The 19,159-nt window shown below is 38.5% G+C and overlaps 2 protein-coding genes across 16 annotated transcripts in view; one reads left to right on the top strand and one right to left on the bottom strand.

Annotated features, from left to right (window-relative positions):
* The window catches only part of ptprga (protein tyrosine phosphatase receptor type Ga), a 203,587-nt gene extending 195,392 nt beyond the window's left edge, over window positions 1-8,195 (top strand). For both annotated transcript variants that reach the window (XM_038286394.1, XM_038286393.1), the window contains 8 exons: window positions 207-353; window positions 1,201-1,294; window positions 1,636-1,712; window positions 1,825-1,953; window positions 2,068-2,214; window positions 2,547-2,689; window positions 3,259-3,394; window positions 5,564-8,195. In XM_038286394.1, the coding sequence (XP_038142322.1) occupies window positions 207-353; window positions 1,201-1,294; window positions 1,636-1,712; window positions 1,825-1,953; window positions 2,068-2,214; window positions 2,547-2,689; window positions 3,259-3,394; window positions 5,564-5,710 (1,020 nt within the window). In that variant the 3' untranslated portion in view covers window positions 5,711-8,195. The remainder of the gene's footprint in view (window positions 1-206; window positions 354-1,200; window positions 1,295-1,635; window positions 1,713-1,824; window positions 1,954-2,067; window positions 2,215-2,546; window positions 2,690-3,258; window positions 3,395-5,563) is intronic.
* Window positions 8,196-10,651: 2,456 nt separating this feature from the next.
* The window catches only part of cadpsb (Ca2+-dependent activator protein for secretion b), a 112,636-nt gene continuing 104,128 nt past the window's right edge, over window positions 10,652-19,159 (bottom strand). For all 14 annotated transcript variants that reach the window (XM_038286399.1, XM_038286395.1, XM_038286396.1 and 11 more), the window contains 2 exons: window positions 12,099-12,203; window positions 10,652-11,999 (listed from right to left, as the gene is read on the bottom strand). In XM_038286399.1, coding sequence (XP_038142327.1) covers window positions 11,826-11,999; window positions 12,099-12,203 — 279 coding nt within the window. In that variant the 3' untranslated portion in view covers window positions 10,652-11,825. The remainder of the gene's footprint in view (window positions 12,000-12,098; window positions 12,204-19,159) is intronic.

The following is a 19,159-nucleotide window of genomic DNA, read 5'->3' as shown; positions in this document are numbered from 1 at the left end:
GTTATTGTATGATGTAGTGTTGCATAACTGAAGCTATAAATCATTGTAAACTCTTACACTCAACAGCAAGAGTTTTGCTTTATTTTATGACTATTTTTATGAAGGTCCTCACAAATACATTTCAAACTGAAGGCCCCTGAAATGAAGGGAAAAATGGCTTTCTATGAAAATAATTTTGAAAGCAGAAATCCACTTTTTCCTTTTAGGAGCAGTATGTTTTTATCCACGACGCGCTGATGGAGGCCATCCTCAGCAGGGAGACGGAAGTGCCAGCCTGGAAGCTGCATGGCTACGTTAACAGCATCCTGACGCCCAACTCTGCTGGCCGCACACGGCTGGAGAAGCAGTTCAGGGTAAGGGCTTCATCTTAACCAGCTTTACCTCATCACCACCAGCTGGATCCTGGCTGGTCCATGGATCTTCTGGTTAATGGCAATAAAAAATGGTGGCTTATCTGCAGCGAGAGGCATAGGCCTGAATCTGTGTTCGAAAATGTCCACCCTAACCCCTAAGTCCCTCAATCATGATTTAAAGTGCGGACTATATAGTGGACTTTATAGTGAAGTTGGGTAACTGATAGTTTGGACAGATGATCACTACTATTCATTCTTTGTTGGTCACCTGACTCCGCCTCCCCGCACATTGCATGCGCCATTTATGTTATTCGTTGCCACTGTTGGATAGCAAGAGCCTTAGGCGACAGCGGGCCTCTGTGACAGCAAATCCCATAATGCTTTGCGAGGAGAGCTCTCCATGCAAAGCATTCCTGGATATATCTGATCATCTACTGACTATGGATGATCATTACTTTTCAAGGTGCATTATGGAAAACTTCGAGTCCATTACTTTTTCATCCACTAGACGTTCGGACCCTCATCTAAACTGGCGTAACCACTATATAGTGCCCTATACACTGATTAGGGCGGACTTTCGGACATAGCCAGAGTACAAAAATGACTTTGATGTTTGCTTTAGGAAGCCATGTTTGTCACTCATTATGCTATGCTAACTTGGATGAATGTTTAATCTAATTGTGGCTTTTTCAATATTAAAGGAGGAAAGGAAATAATAATGTTTCTTATTTCCCAGCTTCACACACTCCTATTTTTCATAAGTTGTGTCCTTTTCCTCATGTTTAGTCAGCTTCCCTCTGACATTCAGGATTGAAATCTGATCATTTTTATCACCCTCTGTTTCCAGCTGCTGAGTCAATGCAACACGCGCTTCGTCGAGTGCTTCAGCGCACACAAAGACTGCAACAAGGAAAAGAACCGCAACTCGTCTGTGGTTCCCTGTGAGTATTTACCGCAGCGTCCTCTATTTGGACCCCAAGCTCGAGCAAACAACCAATCACTCCGCTTCGTAATGCACATTTATTTCCTTTATCAGCCTGTGAATTATTAAGACAATTCCTGCTCCAAATTTAGAATCCATTTCCATAATCCTATAAGTTAATCTTTCTATGCATTCTCAGCACCCGTTCTCCTGTCAGGAGAAAAAGGAGGAACTTGTTGCTATGGCAACAGCAAGGACTGATAATGAATGTGTGCATTATCAGCCAGCGTGATATAAAAGATGCTTGGGTTGGGATTTAAAGCTGTTTTTTTTTCTTTTCCCCTGTCTGTGCCTCAACAGCGGAAAGAGCAAGGGTTGGACTCACCACTCTGCCTGGCATGAAAGGAACAGATTACATTAATGCATCCTACATAATGGTACAGTGTTGACAATTAATGAGTTGCATTTCTCTATCCTGAGCCATTAAGCTTCTGCTGAGAAAATGATGGGTTGTGCAAAAGGCTAACTGTTCCACCTCTGTCAACTCAGGGCTACTACCGGAGTAATGAGTTCATTATTACCCAGCATCCTTTGCCCCACACCACCACAGACTTCTGGAGGATGATTTGGGACCACAATGCTCAGATTATCGTCATGCTGCCTGATAACCAGGGGCTGGTGAGTGAGCAGCCATGAAAAATAGAATCGTTTAAACGTTTGTGCAGAGAAGGAGTACTGATGAATAATTAGTAGAGGATTTAAATAATGCGCGCGTCACCGCTCTCCCCGCAGGCCGAGGATGAATTTGTTTACTGGCCGAGCCGAGAGGAGGCCATGAACTGCATCGCCTTCACTGTAACTCTCATCAGTAAGGACAGACTGTGCCTCTCCAATGAGGAGCAAATCATCATCCATGACTTCATCTTGGAGGCCACGCAGGTACCTGCTAACCCTGTTAGCTGTTAATGAGGAGTTGTTCAACAGCTCTGAGAGCAGGTTTTAATTAGGATCAGGAGGTCGGGGCTCCTACTCGGTCTGTGAACCTCTGGAAAATAGTAGAAATGTATTTACACTTTGTAACAGGTCTGGAAAATAAAGTAGATTAGGAGGCATTTGTACTGCAAACTAACTCTAAATGTTATTTCCATCCCTCCACCCTCACTCTCTTTTGCAGGTTCCATACATCTTTCATATCTTTAAAGCACAGTTTTGCATCTATGCATCAGAAATCAGCAAAAGAAGTAAAAAAAAAATGTTTCTGCTCTCATCAGGATGATTATGTTCTGGAGGTGAGACACTTTCAGTGCCCCAAATGGCCAAACCCGGACGCTCCTCTCAGCAGCACCTTTGAGCTCATCAGCGTCATCAAGGAAGAAGCCATGACCCGAGATGGCCCCACAATTGTGCACGATGAGTATGTGACCCTTCCTCCAAAAGTTAAGCAGTGGGGTTTTTAAGGCTAAATGATCATACAGACTATAGGTTGTAAATCAAACTACGGTGAAAAAGTCTTAGAGATGACTCATATTCATTTATTTTTTTCTTAATTATGGGGGTTTAGCACAAGTGGGATTATATTCAAAGCAATGCAGTTTAATGTTGAGTGCTTTGCATACCTCTGGGCTTTAAAGTCCTTAAGTGTAGATCAGTGCTGATAATTTATGGGCAACAGTATTACAAAAAAATATGCTCAGATTCCCAGCTGATGATCCTTCTACATGCATCAGTGTCTGCAGCATCTCAGCTGCCATTAATGGGATGCTTCTCCTAGTCTGCCTACAGTTTATTAAATTATTTCCTGAAGATATAATGGAATAACACAGCATCCTCCGCCTATTTGTGCAGGACTCTGGTGAAATAGAATTGAAGCCATAAAAAAGATTTTTTTAAAAACAGCACCCTGATTTAAATGAGCAGCGGTTTGTAACCTTGTGAAAAACACCTGACACCTGTTCAGAGCTCACAGCAAACGTCTCCTCTTAGGTGCGGAGCGGTGTCAGCGGGGATGCTCTGCGCCCTCACCACGCTGTCCCAGCAGCTGGAGAGCGAGGGAGTCGTCGACACCTATCAGGTGGCCAAGATGATCAATCTCATGAGGCCAGGGGTCTTCACTGATATAGTAAGTCTTCCATTGTTTCCTTTCCTTACCGACACATTTGATGATTAAGTAATAGGTCTTATTAAACCTTGCTCTACTGCCACCAAGTGGCCAGATAACTACTTTATATAGTTTGATAAAGTTTAAGACCAACCTTGAAAAATATTAGCAGATATTGCTTTTTACAAACTAAAAAATATGTCCAACTATTTTTTAAAGTATGAATTTTGTCTCCTATGGATCTTTTATACATAATTAAATACTGATTTGTCCAAAACATATTCAATTTCATACTTATTGAACTTTTATTATATTGTCAAAAACACAAATTTTATTTTCCTTTGATGGGATTTTCATAATAGACCAACAAGAATGTAAAATGAGAGAAAAATTATCAACTATAATCTGAGCAATTTAACATATGTTTGAATCCCTCATAATTCTAGTATGTGTAAATAAAACTACAGTCAGAGGACATCTAATCTGTCAGTAGTCACCCAGTGTTGAATTGAATCTTAACATAAACACAGCTGTTCTGTCAGGTTGGTTAGAGCTCTATGAGGGAAAGAACAGCTTTATAGAGACCAAGGAAGGCAGCAGATTGGTTCAAGATTTAAACTGGGATTTAAAGAAACACTTTTAAACTTCAGAGCATCTCACAGATGCAGCGACACAGCACTGCTCAGTTTGTCTCCTGAAAATGAAAAGAGTGTTCAGTGGAAAGCTACCACTTCTCAAGTGTGAAAATATTTAGACATGGCCACTATTAATCGTACCCTCAACGCCTCTATGACAGAGCAGCAAAGAGAAAACAGAACATACTAAGGAACCTTCTTCAGCATGTTTTACTGAAGAAAGTTTCTTAGCCAGGACCATGGATGGAAAGTTTTGGTCAACCTGCCCTGTGAATCCAGAACATCGTAGCGACAGTATCATGCTTTGGGATGCTATTCTGTAGAGGTATCTGATTGACAGCAAAATGCATGATGGTAAATTTAAGGCAGACAGAAAAACAAAAATACATAAAACTGTGGCAGAAGTTCAGCTTCCAGCGAGAAAGAATCTTCAAACATAAAGTGGGAGATGCAGAGGAAATGTTAAAGGTGGTAGCTACAAGTTAAGCTCCTCCTGACCAGTAAGTGGCGCACTCATCTGCTCTATTTCTGTACTGTTTGCAAGCCAGTTGTCAGGTCTGCTAAAGCTAATGGCAATGCTAATCTTAATAAAACCAAAGATGTAATCAGAAGTTTAGAAGAAAGGTGGCAACATTGATGTTGCTTTTTTGAACCTGATGTTCACGCTTTTTGTGTCTGTTTATTTATATATTAAAAGCTCTGAGAATAAAAGCAATTTCTCAGAGCTATTAAAGAGCTACTGGTATCACCTTCTAACCTTTAACCTTCTGTTTCTGTTGCTGCAGAATCATGTCATGTCAATCTTCACATCATAAACAGAAGGAAACATTTATATATTTTGTAAAGTAACACTTTTATCTGCATCACTCTAGATGTTCTGTGGATGTTTTTTTTTTTTTGTTTTTTTACTAATTGTTTAAATGAAAAGGTTGCACCTATGAGCTTTTAAGATCAAAGTTTATTCAGGTGTTAAAATCCTTTTTAACAATAATTTAGAAGAGAATGGGGCAGAGACAAACCTCATGCGAAGAATGTAACAGTTTATTTTTTAAAACCATGCCTTCTTTAGTTTGTTAACACTTTAGTTTTTCTTAACAATTATGCACTACTTGTTTTTCTTGTTGTGCATGTCACGTTAAAAAAGCAAAACTGTTTGCAGCATTTTCAGACTAGGCTGTAAATTATACTTGATGTTCTTTATCAGCACTGTGGGAGAAGTTCGATCAGTCTCGTTTACGCAGACCACCCGTTGATAGGAGCAGGAGACATGTCTAAAGGTCTTAGGAAAGAAAAAACCCTCAGCTGATCTTCAACATGAGAATCAATCAGGAAGTGAGGCTTCTCACCCTGGAGATCAGAGAGCTAAGAGAGCAAAAATTGAGGTTAGAGTGGGCTGTGTGGCCTGATTGGGGGCCTAACCTCTGCCTCCTTATGGTCAAAGAATGTTACTAAGAAGAAAGATGCCTTTTAGAATAAAAGTCCAGTTTAAATCAAACCCGAACATGTTTACTGTCTGGTCTTGTTAACTCCTTTAATATTTCTGTTTGTTGCACAGGAGCAGTACCAGTACCTTTACAAAGCCATGCTGAGCCTGGTCAGCAATAGAGAGTGCAGCCTGAGTCCCACTCACACGGACACTAACGGGGTGGTGGTGATTGCAGATGAGTCGGACCCTGCGGAGAGCATGGAGTCGCTCGTCTGAGGACGTCCCTGCAGGCACTTAATTTGTAAAAAAAAAAAAAAAAAAAATTAACAACCAATCCAAGAACTATACTGAGGCCTTTTTTGCCAGACTATTGATTAAACGAATAACCTTATTACTTTTTATACTGATAAAAAGGTTTTTTGATATTTATGTTTTTTTTTTCTTCAGTCTTTTATTTCTTGTCTTAAATGTTCTCCTGCTGAGCGTTTGCACCCGTTTCAGTTGACATAAGGAAAAAGCAGCTCTGTCCACTTTGCACTAAACTATCAGTGTTACTGCCTACACCCAGCGAGTGGAACCTAACCTCGGGCTGGAGACAAAACCTGACGCATGAAGACCAGGATGAGTTGAAGCGATCCACCTTCAGTCAAGTCTTAAACCACTTCATCACATGGTTACATAACCCAGCATGTATTATTTGACACTTTTTCACTCCTCTTTTGATCATGTGAACAGACTTTTCAGCTGCTTCTACATTAATGTTCCAAAATCTCACTGCTGTCCTGTAAAATGTACTTATGGCTTATTTTTGTTAAAAAAATGTGTTGCAATCTCTAATGTGAACATTTATTGCTTTTTACAGGGATTTATATTGTTGTATTGTTTTGTAATATATATATATATATACACACATATATATATTATCTTTAATAGCCCTGTTATGTTTATTTCTGTACTACTAGATTCCATATTCCTGGGGGAGGTTATGTAGCTTGTCCTGAACGGCCTGCACATTTCCAGCCTTTTTTTTTTTTTTTACTGTTTTTTTTATTTTTTCTGGCTTTTGTTGTTGCTTCTCTAACCTCAGCAAGTCACAGCCGTTAACACACGTATCTGTACCGACACAATGCAATGCCTACAAGAAAATGTACAAAAAAAAAAAAAATTCACTCTGCACAAAATTTTTCATGTTTTATTTTATAGCGTTTTGTCGCGGTGTGATTCGAGTTTGTTCCCGGCACTGATCAACCCGCAAAATGAATTTAAAAATCAAGGTGAAAACAAATTTCCTTGTGGTGGATCTTAGCTTAGGATTTCTAAATTGTTCCAATTTTCCTTGCCGTTTGATCAAAGAACCTTTGTGGGTGCTGCTGATTTATTTCCTGCCGAGCTGCTATGAGTAACACACGTTACCACATCGTTGTTCTGTTTTTAGGACATTCCTGCAAATATTTAAACGCAGTAACACTTGATATTTCACAGATTCATTAGACTTTACTTAAGACAAGCAATGTCACTTGATCCTCCTGTGAAGATTTAATTCAGTGCCTTGGAAGTCATTCCAGTACTTGACTGATCCATATATATTTTTTTTTTGGCAAAATTGTAACCTTAACTTTCTTTATTCTAACCAGTAATATAACATGTTAGTTGTGCTCGGATCTGGAGCTGCTCCATACCATTCCCATGCCAGTAGGGGGCCTCCATTTGAGTTCCTACATGCCCACAGTAGGTCACAAAACACATTATGTTGTTTGATGTTTGTAGTGAAAATGAGGAATAGTGAATTCAAAAGAACAAACCATTTTAATGAACCTAAAAATAGAGAAGTATAACCATTTAAGTCATTTTGTAATTAAATGAATAACCAAATGTATGTTTAAATATAGTACAAAAGTGCGGAATATTTGTCTGCTTACAGATTTTTTGGGATTATATGTCACCAAAATGTTTTAGGTCAACAAAGATGACCTAAGAAAGTTGTATTTATTAAAGGAAAAAAAACTCAAATCCACCTGGAGCTATATGTCAAAGTATTAGCTACCATATAAACAGTTGTGTCAACTAGCAATATGTTGTTTATATCCTTTGGTGAAAGTTTGGCTCGAGTGTTTTTGCAGAATTGAATTATTTAAAACTAATATAATGTGAATGAGGTCTGTAAGGTGACTCTAATCTTTTGGAGGAGTCATTGATGCACTCTTGGACTAATTTGGATATAACTGCTCTCACTGCAGCCCCTCTAGCTTAAAAAATGGCTTTTAGATCTTTCCAGACTAATGACATGAATTTTTTTAACCTATTTCATGTTGTCAGACAGCTTAGTTTAATGACTGATTCTTCAAGTCTGACATTAAATTCAATATATATAAAAAGGGTAGCGGGGGGTGCAGATGGGGGAATAAATGTTTGTGAAGATCTAAAACATGCAGGTAGAAAAAGTCTGTAAGGGTAAATAAACTTTTCATAGGATGTTCTTTACTGACTGGAAGGTTTCAAAATGAAATTCTTCCTGTGGCCCCACAGACCTCTAGTTAATCCTGCTTATATAGTAGCACATTTAAACACTTTTACACACAAAAATAATTAATTTTGCATCGTCATTCATCCAAATAATTACAATTGTTTGCCGTTATTTGACTTTCTATTAATTTTTAGAATTTATTTTCACCTTGACATGAGCGTCTGCTGATCAGTGTCTCATTTAAAAGAAACTCTGTGAATAAATAAAACATGAAAAAAAAAAGAAGTAATAATCCAAGGGAGGTGAAAACTTTTCTATAGACACTGTACTTTCCTTCTTGGTGGGTTGATGCTTTATTTGTAACCAAAGATGTGGTTCCAGTTTGCGACATGTTAAGTGGTTTTGTCCTAAGATCTATTTAACCGACGAACGTTTAAAATCAAATTGTTCCGTACAGATTTTCCAGTGTCTGAGGTGTGAATTTTATCCAGAGTTAAAGCATGTTTCTGTTTGAGCCTCAGGAACTTGCCTTCCGGAGAGATTTTACTTTTGTGATGCTTTCCTCACTCTAGTAAACAAGGTTACAAATTCCGACTGTACAATTGTATTTTATCCAGGCCGAAATTCCGTCTCTGCGTTATTTTGTGGCTATAATTATAATCCCTTTTCAACCCTGAACTCGAGTCTTTGATTTATTTGTGTATCTATTTACTTTCTGTATTCTCTTAACTAATGTCTTCATGTTGAAATTGGCGGTGAACCCCTCAGGAATGATGCTTCATTTCGATAAGCTTTCATTTCTTCTAGATTGTACAGTTTGTAAAAACCTTATCCTCTTAATATCTGCAATGAAATCCCTGTTCAGATTTTGACAGGATCTTCCTGACATTTACTTTGTGGTCCAGGGAGACAAGACTTGGCTCATTTTGGCCCAGGTCAGTGGTTAAATTTGTTTTGAGATTATAAACGTTCTCTTTCATCATATCATGTTTGTATTTCAGTATCTTCCTTTATTACTGGAGTGTGAAGCCTAGATGTTACATCAAAGGTTGATGCTTTGACTTTGAGTCAAAAATAATCCTGTATCTCCTGCCGCCCCCTGCTGACAGAACTGGGATCGCTTATGAGTAAAGGTGCAGAACTGCCATGAAATATGTAAGACTGGTGTGATGATGTGAATCTTGTTCTTTATTGTAAAAGGCAGATTAAACCTTTGGTGTTCATTTACTTGCAAATTTATTTAAATGTAGCGTGTTTTATTTAAAACATTGTCATAAAACAGAACCAAACTCATTGGATAAAATAACAGATATGCTGTTTTTGTAAGAGATAAAGGCTCTGTACTTCTTCAACTCTTAATGATCTTAAAATATTTCTTAGCTTTATATTCTTTTCAAAATGTAAAGGTCACTCTGCATCTCCATGTGAATGTCAGAAAATTGATTATCATCAACAAGTTTATTTATATCGGTCTAAAAAGTGAAATTAATACAAACTCATTATCCAAGGAAGACTAATACTGCAGAAGTGTTTTGTTTTACATCTGTTGGTGTCTGTTCTGTCATGAGGAGGACTGCTGACTGGGCAGTTTTCTAGCAGGCAGTCTTCAGGCATAAACCACAAAAAAATGAATTGCTAAAGAAGGTGCCTGCTCAGAGTCCTAACAGACCTTTAGTAAAGAAAATGGGTGTGGTAAAAAAAAACAACAACACAGGTTTGCAATCTACTGCAGCCTGGAGAGGATTAAGTAATGTGAACGTTTTCATGTAAAAGATGTATGTTTTTTTCTTCTCTTAGCAGCATTGAACCCTTCATACAGTACCAACCTAAATCGCACTGCAAAGACCATATAGAGATGAGTAAAAGGTTCTTAAAATAAGTGTATTTGCCCCTAATTTGAGTAGGTAAATGAGATGATCTTCCAAAAGAAGCTGTATTTTTACCCTTAAAATAAGATAAGTGGATATTCTAAAGTTGAAATGAGAGCAGTTTTTTTTTCTTATTTCAAATCTAAATTGTCTTATTCTATTAGCAAACTGTCTCATTTATCTGCTCAATTTAAGACAAAATGAGCTTATTTTCAGAAAATGTTGCTTTTATTTCATTTATTTGCAGGCGCACCTATTGTTTAAAGAGTGATACCAAACCTGTCAAATGCTATTTAAGCAACCAGACATATGTTAATTCCTTCATAGCCATGTTGAGGCAACGGGCACCCAAAATGGTTACCTGATTATAAAATGTTTTGCTTCTCTCTGGAAAATAGATTTTATGTTGTAGTTTACTGACAGATCTAAAATATGGAGTTTGTGCCATGGGTCCATGCAATTGGATCCAAGGAATAGAACTGCATTTGGAACAGTGAAAAATAATATGCACGTTAAAAATGTCTTCGGTCGCTTAACGACAGGAGCAGAACACGAGTCACTCCTTGAAGAAATCTTAGACTTTCCAGGTTTAAAGAATGGCTCCAACCTTTTCTGGAACTGACTGAAAGTTGCAGCATGTTTGAAAGTCATGAAAAATGGGTGTAGTTAATAAAATATGCACACTAAATGTAACGCCGGTTACATAATCATTCTCGGGGCCAAAAATGGGCCCCAGGCCATATTTGGACACCTCTTATAATATGAGCTTCAGTTTTAAAGCTGATTAACTTTAATAGATACATTTTTAAGCTTTACTAGTTTATGAAGATCCACCTATATGACTGCTTTAGTCTGTATGATAAAGCGGTTAAACAAGACTGCAGATGCACATGTACAGTTATTTTATTTGGAGGCCACAGCTCTTGCATATTACAACTGTTGGCTTTCATAAGGCAAAAAAGCAAGAATGAATCCATCAGCTAGTTCACACAGAAAACAGAAAGCGTTTGGGGGGGAAGGGGTAGGAACCCACGGGCATGCAGCGATGGCTCAGAATGCAATGTACAGCATTTTATATTTATATATATTTATATAGTATATACAAAACAACAGTGAGACCCAAACAAATGCCAGACATCTCAGTCTACACAATTACAGAACAAACACAGACCAACTTTTTTTTTTCCCCAATAAAAAAAATTATTTTTGCTCTTTTTGTCTGTAAAAGTGCAACTCAATTAAAATAGAACCTGTTTCTAGGCCTTTTTTTTAAAATGTTAAAATAAAAATAGAATCTTCCAAGATATCAAAATGGATCTATAGGGATATTGCATCTCCCGAACACCCACTCGAAATTCAAGATTCGTCTAATTTAGTCATCGAGATGAGACCATGTAGCGTTGACACATGATAGGAAATGCAGGTCTGGACTTACTGTCGGTGGTAGCAACAGTGAGTGGACGACAGCTCAGCTGGAACAGCCGTCAACAAATAGTTTCTTTTTTTTTTTTTTTTTCGTTTTTCATTATTTTCAGTTCCAAGCAGTTGGCATTCACTTAAAAACAGACGAGACAAAGAAAAGGGTCCACACACTCATCATCACGACAATGTACCATTAATGAATGTAGAATACGACAAAGAAGCGCCATATAGGTTTGCATTGGACAGGGACACACCGATTAATCGCACTCAACATTGTCAAACAAATGGTTCTCCATATTGCTTAGTTAACACATAGAAATGAATTTAGAAATGAATGACGACCAAGGTAGGTGCTATCTTTATTATGACACAGCTAAACTGCCAATTATGGTTATTTTTTAAACATTTTTTTTATTTAGACTTTTTTCAGTATAATTTCTATCTTTATAGTTAATAGTTCCTTCATAGGCATTTCGAGCTGACAAAGAGGTCCTAGAGTGGCTATCTGAGTTGGTACATGCATCAGTAACCAGGCTAAAGTCAAAAGTGTGAAAGGGGAGTTTGGGGGGAAATGGGCTGAAAGGGGGAGACGGGCGGTTTTGGACAAACAGACGACTGGGGAGTCAGTGCACAGACTCTAGTCCTCTTCATCCTCCTCATCGCTGTCCTTCATGGAGATGCCCTGCATGCCTCCTTCCCTCACTGAAGCAGTGGCCTCCTCCAGCGTCAGCCTGTTGCGCACTGTGTCGTACATCTTGCTGTTCAGGGTGGAGTCCAGGACACCCTGCAGGCGGAAGTCTCTGTACTTCTTCTGCAGGGCAACAAACAGATCCATCCGCTCGGCATTACGGGACGCATTGGTTTTTTCTGGACATTCTAATAAAACCACATGAGATGTTTTGGGTCTCACCTTTGTGATTCTGATGAGGATCTTGAGCTGATAGACATGGAGCTGCTGATCCATGCGTTCGGTAAGCCAAGTCCCCAGCAGGTTCATGGTGGCAGTGTACCATTGCTGAAACACATAAACACAACACTCTCCAGCAAAACACACACCCACACACATACTCAAGACACATATTGACGAAGACCTAACCTTTAACACACACGGAAACATCTACAACTATACACATACATTATACATTACAGAATTAATGTTTAAGCACCCAATACTCCCAAACTTTTAATATTCTTCCTTTTTTAACTTCTGCTCTGCTGGAAGCACAAACTAAAACCCCCTTTGTTTGAGTTTTATACATTTACCTACAGTTAAAACGAAGTTACTAAAAGGTGGAAGGTAGAGGAGATATAGTTGTTGCTTGTTATTGTATTCAGTGAACATGACATAAACTTTGTAAAACCACCTCTTTTCTGCAATTTTTTTCAAATAAAGTTTGCTCAACCCTCCCTTATCTTCCATTACAATTGCATCAAATGTTTTGCATCCTCTGACAGGTTTATCATTGGGGTTACCCTGCAATAAGCATATTAATCGTCCTTCAACTAAGAGCAGCTTCCCTGTTTCAGCTTAAGAAAAACGCCTCCATACCACAACGCTGCCGTTTTAAAGAGGAGAGGTTTTCAGAGCAAACTGATCTTCTCTGCAGATAATGTTACCAAAGAAATTTTTTTTTTTAAATTTAGGTTTCCTTTGACCAAAACAGTTAGGTGTCGCCATCTAAGACAAGGTATCCCTTATGAGGCTAAAAGCACTATGGGCTGTTTAGTGGTGGCTTCATCATGTTGTTTGTTTTCTTTCCGACCACTTAGAATCCCAATAAAGCCATTGGGTTAAACTGATAAATCTGAGTGAAACTAATTGTCTAAAACACAAATATCAATAAGTCTTCAAAATTAGAGATATAAACCTCTTTGAAAGGACAGAAATCTAACTGGAAGAAATGAGAAATTCATGGATCTATATACTGTAGGTTCGACGCTAACTACTGATAATGACTCCACTGGAAAAAACCCTCAGATCAACTTTAGTCCTCATTAAGTATTAACTTAAACAAGTCCTGAAATAGGTTCATATTTATAATCAACTACCATCACTTCTTTAATATTTGGTAGTTAAAGGAATAATTATTACAACTAAATGTTTAAAAATATATTAACTTTTAATTCAGTCCACCCTCACATCAAATGCTGGGTGCGATAATGTCCACTTAAAGCAGATAAAACATATTTGTCAATGAAACAGCTAAAAGTTCCCTGTCTTTGTTGTTAACTCCAAGTAAAGGATTTGCTATATTTCAAGAGATGGCATGTTTGGTCCATTTTGATGATTTAGGAGATGCTGAGGCTCTGATCCCAGGTGCTTTTCGGTGGCTTAGCTAGAGCCCAGCTCTGCCCAAAAAGTAACAAAATCCACCCAGCAGCTTGCAGTTTGTTTGATCCGCTTCAATCAGAAACGAAGCTCCAGATTGTTACTCAGAAATAGTTCAGCGCAGCAGTGATTACACCATGAGAGCTTATGGCCCAGTAGGAGGATTTGGTTATCGCTGGGTGGAGGCAGATTGGCCATTTTCCTTTTTATATATGTATGCTAAACTAAGCCTGTGTTTCCTGGATTTATATTCCTGCTCAGAAATATATGCATGTTCTAAGTTATTGAAGCCAGTCTGCAGGCACTGATGATGAACTAGAGGGGTCGCCTGTTAGAGGTGAACCTATTCAAACTTCACAAGGAAAATTATCCAACAATCCCTATAGTTATTAAGCCCTTGTAAAGAGGCGAATTGGAACTACTGTAATTGTATAATTCGTGCAGCAGAATGATTTTATACAGTTCTTGACTTGATGTAGGTTTTTGAAATCCTCAATTATCTTTAACTTTATTTTGGGCACCTAAATTACCCTGCTCTACCCCTGACCTGTGCTCCATGTCACGAGTTTGTCCTCCTGCCTCCTGTCAGGACTAACTGGTGTAGACAGAAACCTCAGCCTTCTCAAAGTAAGACATGTTTTTCAGTGTAACATAGAAGAAATAAAGCATTACCATTATGACGGAGTCATAGGGTCTCCAAAAATGTAAACTGAAAAATAACATTGGAATTTTTGGAAAACTTGTTCAGTGAGAGATTATGCAACTGCGATGAAAGATACAATTATTAGAAGGCTCCCGATTTTCCCATCTTTACCAATGTTTCCAACGCTCTACACTAACTGCAATCAAGAATAGAAATAAAAGACTGTCTGTCGCCTCCTTCCATAAATAGATACTGTCTATTCAAGGATATATATCCAGCAACAACAAGAACACTGACACACAATCACACCACAGAAGTTCATCTCAAAGGAGCCCAGTGATTCTACAGCTGCTGTAGGGAGTTAACAAAATAAAAGGAAGCCATAAAGGGCTAGAGGAATGATGTGTTTTAAACTGAAATTACCTTTTGAACTCCTAGAAAATGTTGAAATCAATATTTCGTAAAAATCTGCATGGCCCATCTATTACTTTAGGCAATTATTTAGACTTTATTTATAATTTATTCAAGTGGAAATGCTGAGCTGCGTCGAAAACACCCGACACTGCAGATAGGAAACAACTGCGGGGGAAGTGAAATTATATTTTTTGACACGAGTTCATTAGCGAAAAGAAAATAGGATGAGAGTGAGTAAATGGTTAGCAGGCAGAGGGGAGCAGAGTGCTGTTTTCTTGGAGCTTTTTCGGCGGTTTGCTTCGGCTCATTGCTTCCCAGAGAACAGCACACATCTCTGATAGAAACAGTAAATCATACCTTTAAAAAATAAAAATCAACTTTAAACTTGTGAGTAGGCAGGAATACAGGGAGGGAGCCCAAATTAGAAGCGTGGAGTTAACAGGTATAAGGTGAATATATTTCTTTTTTTTTTAGCTGAGGGTTTTGTTTAGATCAGGTGCAGATGCCTGTCCAATTCACAGTCGAGTTGAGCGTGCAGTGCATGCAGACCTCGCAGGGCGGCAAAATACGTGCTAAGGAAGACTGCTCTATGTGCAAATGAGGCAGAGCTCTGAGGAGGAGGGTCATGCTAGAAGATGTACACAGGAAGATTATTTGACTCTTAAAATCATGCCAACCAACATAATGTGTAAAACAACGCAACGTAACACTAGAGATAAGTGCCACTTTTTTTTTCCTTACAGAAGGAGGCAGCAAGATTGGTGTTAATCAGAAAAGAGGATTGAAATAAATCAGTGGAAGAAAGACAGTTAAAGTAGAGCCTTTGCAGCAACAAGGAGTGACGTTTTTGCATGCAGATGGATCAAGAGACATGCATCCAATTGAAAAGAAGAGCAATTTGACATGCAATTTTAAATTTGCCATAAGTGACATGTTCACAGCTCAGACAAATCTTTGATTCCATATGACAGTGCTCAGCAGGATTTTAGAGCACTCTGGGGCCACATAGAGGACAGAGGGGGTAAAACGCCACATTTAAAGGAAATATTGATGAAACACAGAGAGACAGGGTAACCCCGTGGCCATTTCAAAGACGAAAAACAGACCCACTTCACAACAGCTTTATGCCTTGCTTCAGGACGAGAAAAACAATTCAAAATAAAAAAACAAACGATGAAGTTTGTCTTGCACAGGACTCCTTCTTCTACAGCCAACACAGAAATAGGAAACCAAAGGGAGCCTTCTGAGCACCTGTCAGACACTAAACGTCCACGCCACTGCCTCACAGAGAAAAGTGTTGTCCCACAAAAACTGCCACACGCTGCTCTGTACAAACAGTCACTGAATGACATGAAGCACACACGTTACAGCGGTATGGGTCGACCCAAACCACACATGGAGGACACATTTCTGCCAATGCATCCCGTCAGGATTATGTTTGTTAAGACAGTGCTCTCTCTACATACTGGTTCCCAACTCATTCAGCTTGTGGGAGTCTGCATGTACAGTGCCTAGAAGAAGTTTTTATACCTACAGCTTTTTTTCACATTTTGTCACATAAAAAGTACATTTGATGCATTTTCTTTAGGGTTTTATGTGGTTAATCATTATAATATTTACAGTAAATAAGAATTTCTGCTGAATAAATCCCCCAATAATCCTTAACTGTAACAATCTTGGATCTGTTGGTTTTCTCTAAGTTTTCAGTTTTAAGTTCATCCAGGTTTTTCCTTGTTTTCTAGCTTTATTGGTGTGTTCTGGATTTATTTAAGTTTCTTAGGTTTTTCTTTGTCTGTCCTCTGTTGCCCTCTTGTGTTTTATTTTCCCTTGGCTTCCTCATCAGCTCTACTCACACCTGCTCCTTATCAGCTCGTTAGTCCTGCCCTGTTCAGTTAGCCATAAATACACCCCCTCTGCAGTCCCTCTGTGCTGGTTCCTCGTCTTACTTCCTCCTACCCTGGCTCCTCATGATTGCTTTTCTAATGTCTCCATGGTCCTGGTTTGTGTTTAATTATTGTGTTGGTTTTTTGGATTCCTGTTTTGATTTACATTTTTAAGTTGGATTTTTTGGATTACTGTTTGGCTGCCTGTCATCCTTGATTAAACCTTCAAAGATCTCACCCCTGCCTCTCGGCTTCTGCTTTTGAGTCCTCATAAAAACCTTAAAACCAAGTCCCGACATTAACACGATAGGTATTTTAAAATACGGTAACAAAAACGTATTACAGGAAAAAATATTGATACTTTCAAAACAGTTAAGTCATTTGCATCCTCTAGATTTTATTTCCTGTATTAAACTCTAACTACCAATAAATTCAGATGACCTTTTCTATCCATGCTGGAGAAAACGTATCCCCACAGCATGAAGCTATCAACACCATGTTTCTCACTGGGGATGTGGAGTGCCAGTTTTATTTCCCCATGTTTGTTTTGAACATGTGGCAAAAAAAGCCTGCTTTGAATTATCTGAATGGAGTTATGTTCTCTTTCGACTGGATCTGAATATTAGCTCTCTATCTACTCCCTGCTCTTCAAAAAGGGGCTAATTTGTTAAGTGCATGACATATAGTTAACAGATTGCTTCAGCTATAAATACATTCATGTTGGTCTATACATGAAATAGCCATAAACTATATAACCATGGTGGTTGTACTGTGACAAAATGTGCAATAAAATTCAAGGGAAATTAAAACATTTGCGAGGAACTGTAGATGGACCAAGGCTGTTCTGTTTAATAATATTTAATCTGAGTGTGGTTTCAATCTCAAATGGCTTTAGTTTAATCGTAAACCACAGCTCTGGGCCAGAAGCAGAAGTTTCCTCTTGTTCTCACTCAAAAAAAGTCATCTCTTTATATTTTGCTTCCAGGAAGCCTGGCATTCATGTAATCTTATAAATTGTTTAGGATCAATATTTCTTGCGGATTTTGAGGATTTTTCTACTTGTCTTACAAAGTCTGCTTTTACCAATTTAGTTTGGCACCTTTTCATAGTTAGTTGTAATTTATTGAGGCACTAAACTCTGACCTATGAAACATTCAGGCGTCAGAGGAAGAACCAGTTCTGTCTCCACAGACAACTTTACAAAGAACCAACATTAAATTGGATCATTCCGATAATTTTCAGCAGCAGCCTGTTACAATATAACCTTTTTTTTTATTTCTCTTGTTGATTGTACAGTAATCTGACAGGAATATTATTTTCACTAATATTAAAAAAATCCATTTAGCTCAAAAATGTTTCAAATAAATGAAGCATCTATTTTTGCCAGATATTTATCTAATATTTCCTAAAGAAAATTCCTCCTCATCTGCTTTAGTTTTCAGGCCTGGCATGTTTTCTTTTTGTTCTGTATTAATCGAATGTCCTTATCCGTTAAGCATAATATGCTATCGTATCCAACTGTGAATGAGAAAAAGAGCATCAAAATAAATAAACTCTAGAGAAAATAGTTCTTAGAAACCAAGTACCTTTTTTCTACAATATTGGGTCCTTTCTTTTTCTCAAAAAGCAAAAGTGTAACTTATAATCTCAAGCAATTTATACATGAATTGATTCTGATTGTGCTCACTGACGTCGAAGTGATTTTGTTTTACTCTATCTTTGGTAAACTGTAAAGCTACAGCTGCAGCTACTGTAATCAGAAGCGTGGTGGAGAAATACATACTGTTCTTCATCCTAATATTACAGTGTGTGTATAAGGACGCCAAAATGGCATCTATCAGTAATATGGACTTTAAACTCAAGGCTAGCAGTCATGCAATAGAACCTGGGAACAGACCAACTAATTACGGTACTATTGATGAATCAATGGCACAGAAGGGAGAATGACCTGCTCCTTATAGTCCAGTGAGCCTTATATATATATATATATATATATATATATATATATATTAGGGCTGCAACAACGAATCGATAAAATCGATAAAAATCGACTTTTAAAAGCGTTGGCAACGAATTTAATCATCGATTAGTTGTGTCGCGCGATTAATGCGTCATCCGCCGCCGCCGTCATCCCGGGGAAGAAAAAAAAATATGGCGGAGCGAGTCAGCGCTGCAGTTGCAGTGTTGCCAACTCAGCGACTTTTCAGACCCCTCCAGCGACTATTTTTTAAAAAGCTACTAGCGACAAATCTGGCGACTTTTTACGGTGTCACTGGCGGCTTTTGGAGACTCTTACGTGAAAGCATGTATCGTTCCTACTCTTCTCCTACAGCGGCAGCTGCTGCCATGGGGCGCCTCCCCCATCCCAACGCCTTTCTCCCTCTCCCACAGGAATCCCTCTCAGCGCTGCAGTCAGAGCCGCAGGATTTTAGTGAGGAGTTTACCCTCAGCGTCCAGACTGCAAGTGAAGCGTGCATGCCCCGGGATTGACGGCGCAAATTGATCACAATAATTAAAATAGCCTGCGCTTTGTAAAGTGAAAAAAGTCGTAACATGCAACTTTTGTAAAAACAAATGAATATGGCACGGAAGCACCACTGTTATGATGCAGCACCTGAAAAGAAAACACGTTGGAGCCTTCAATGGCAGTGAAGAGAGCTGATCAGCAGGATGAGTAACCATGTTTTTTTCATTTTAAAGTG

The sequence above is a fragment of the Cyprinodon tularosa genome, unplaced genomic scaffold (assembly GCF_016077235.1).
Source record: "Cyprinodon tularosa strain WSP-4 unplaced genomic scaffold, ASM1607723v1 ctg224, whole genome shotgun sequence".
Classification (NCBI taxonomy): domain Eukaryota; kingdom Metazoa; phylum Chordata; class Actinopteri; order Cyprinodontiformes; family Cyprinodontidae; genus Cyprinodon; species Cyprinodon tularosa.
This window is presented reverse-complemented; position numbering and strand designations above follow the sequence as displayed.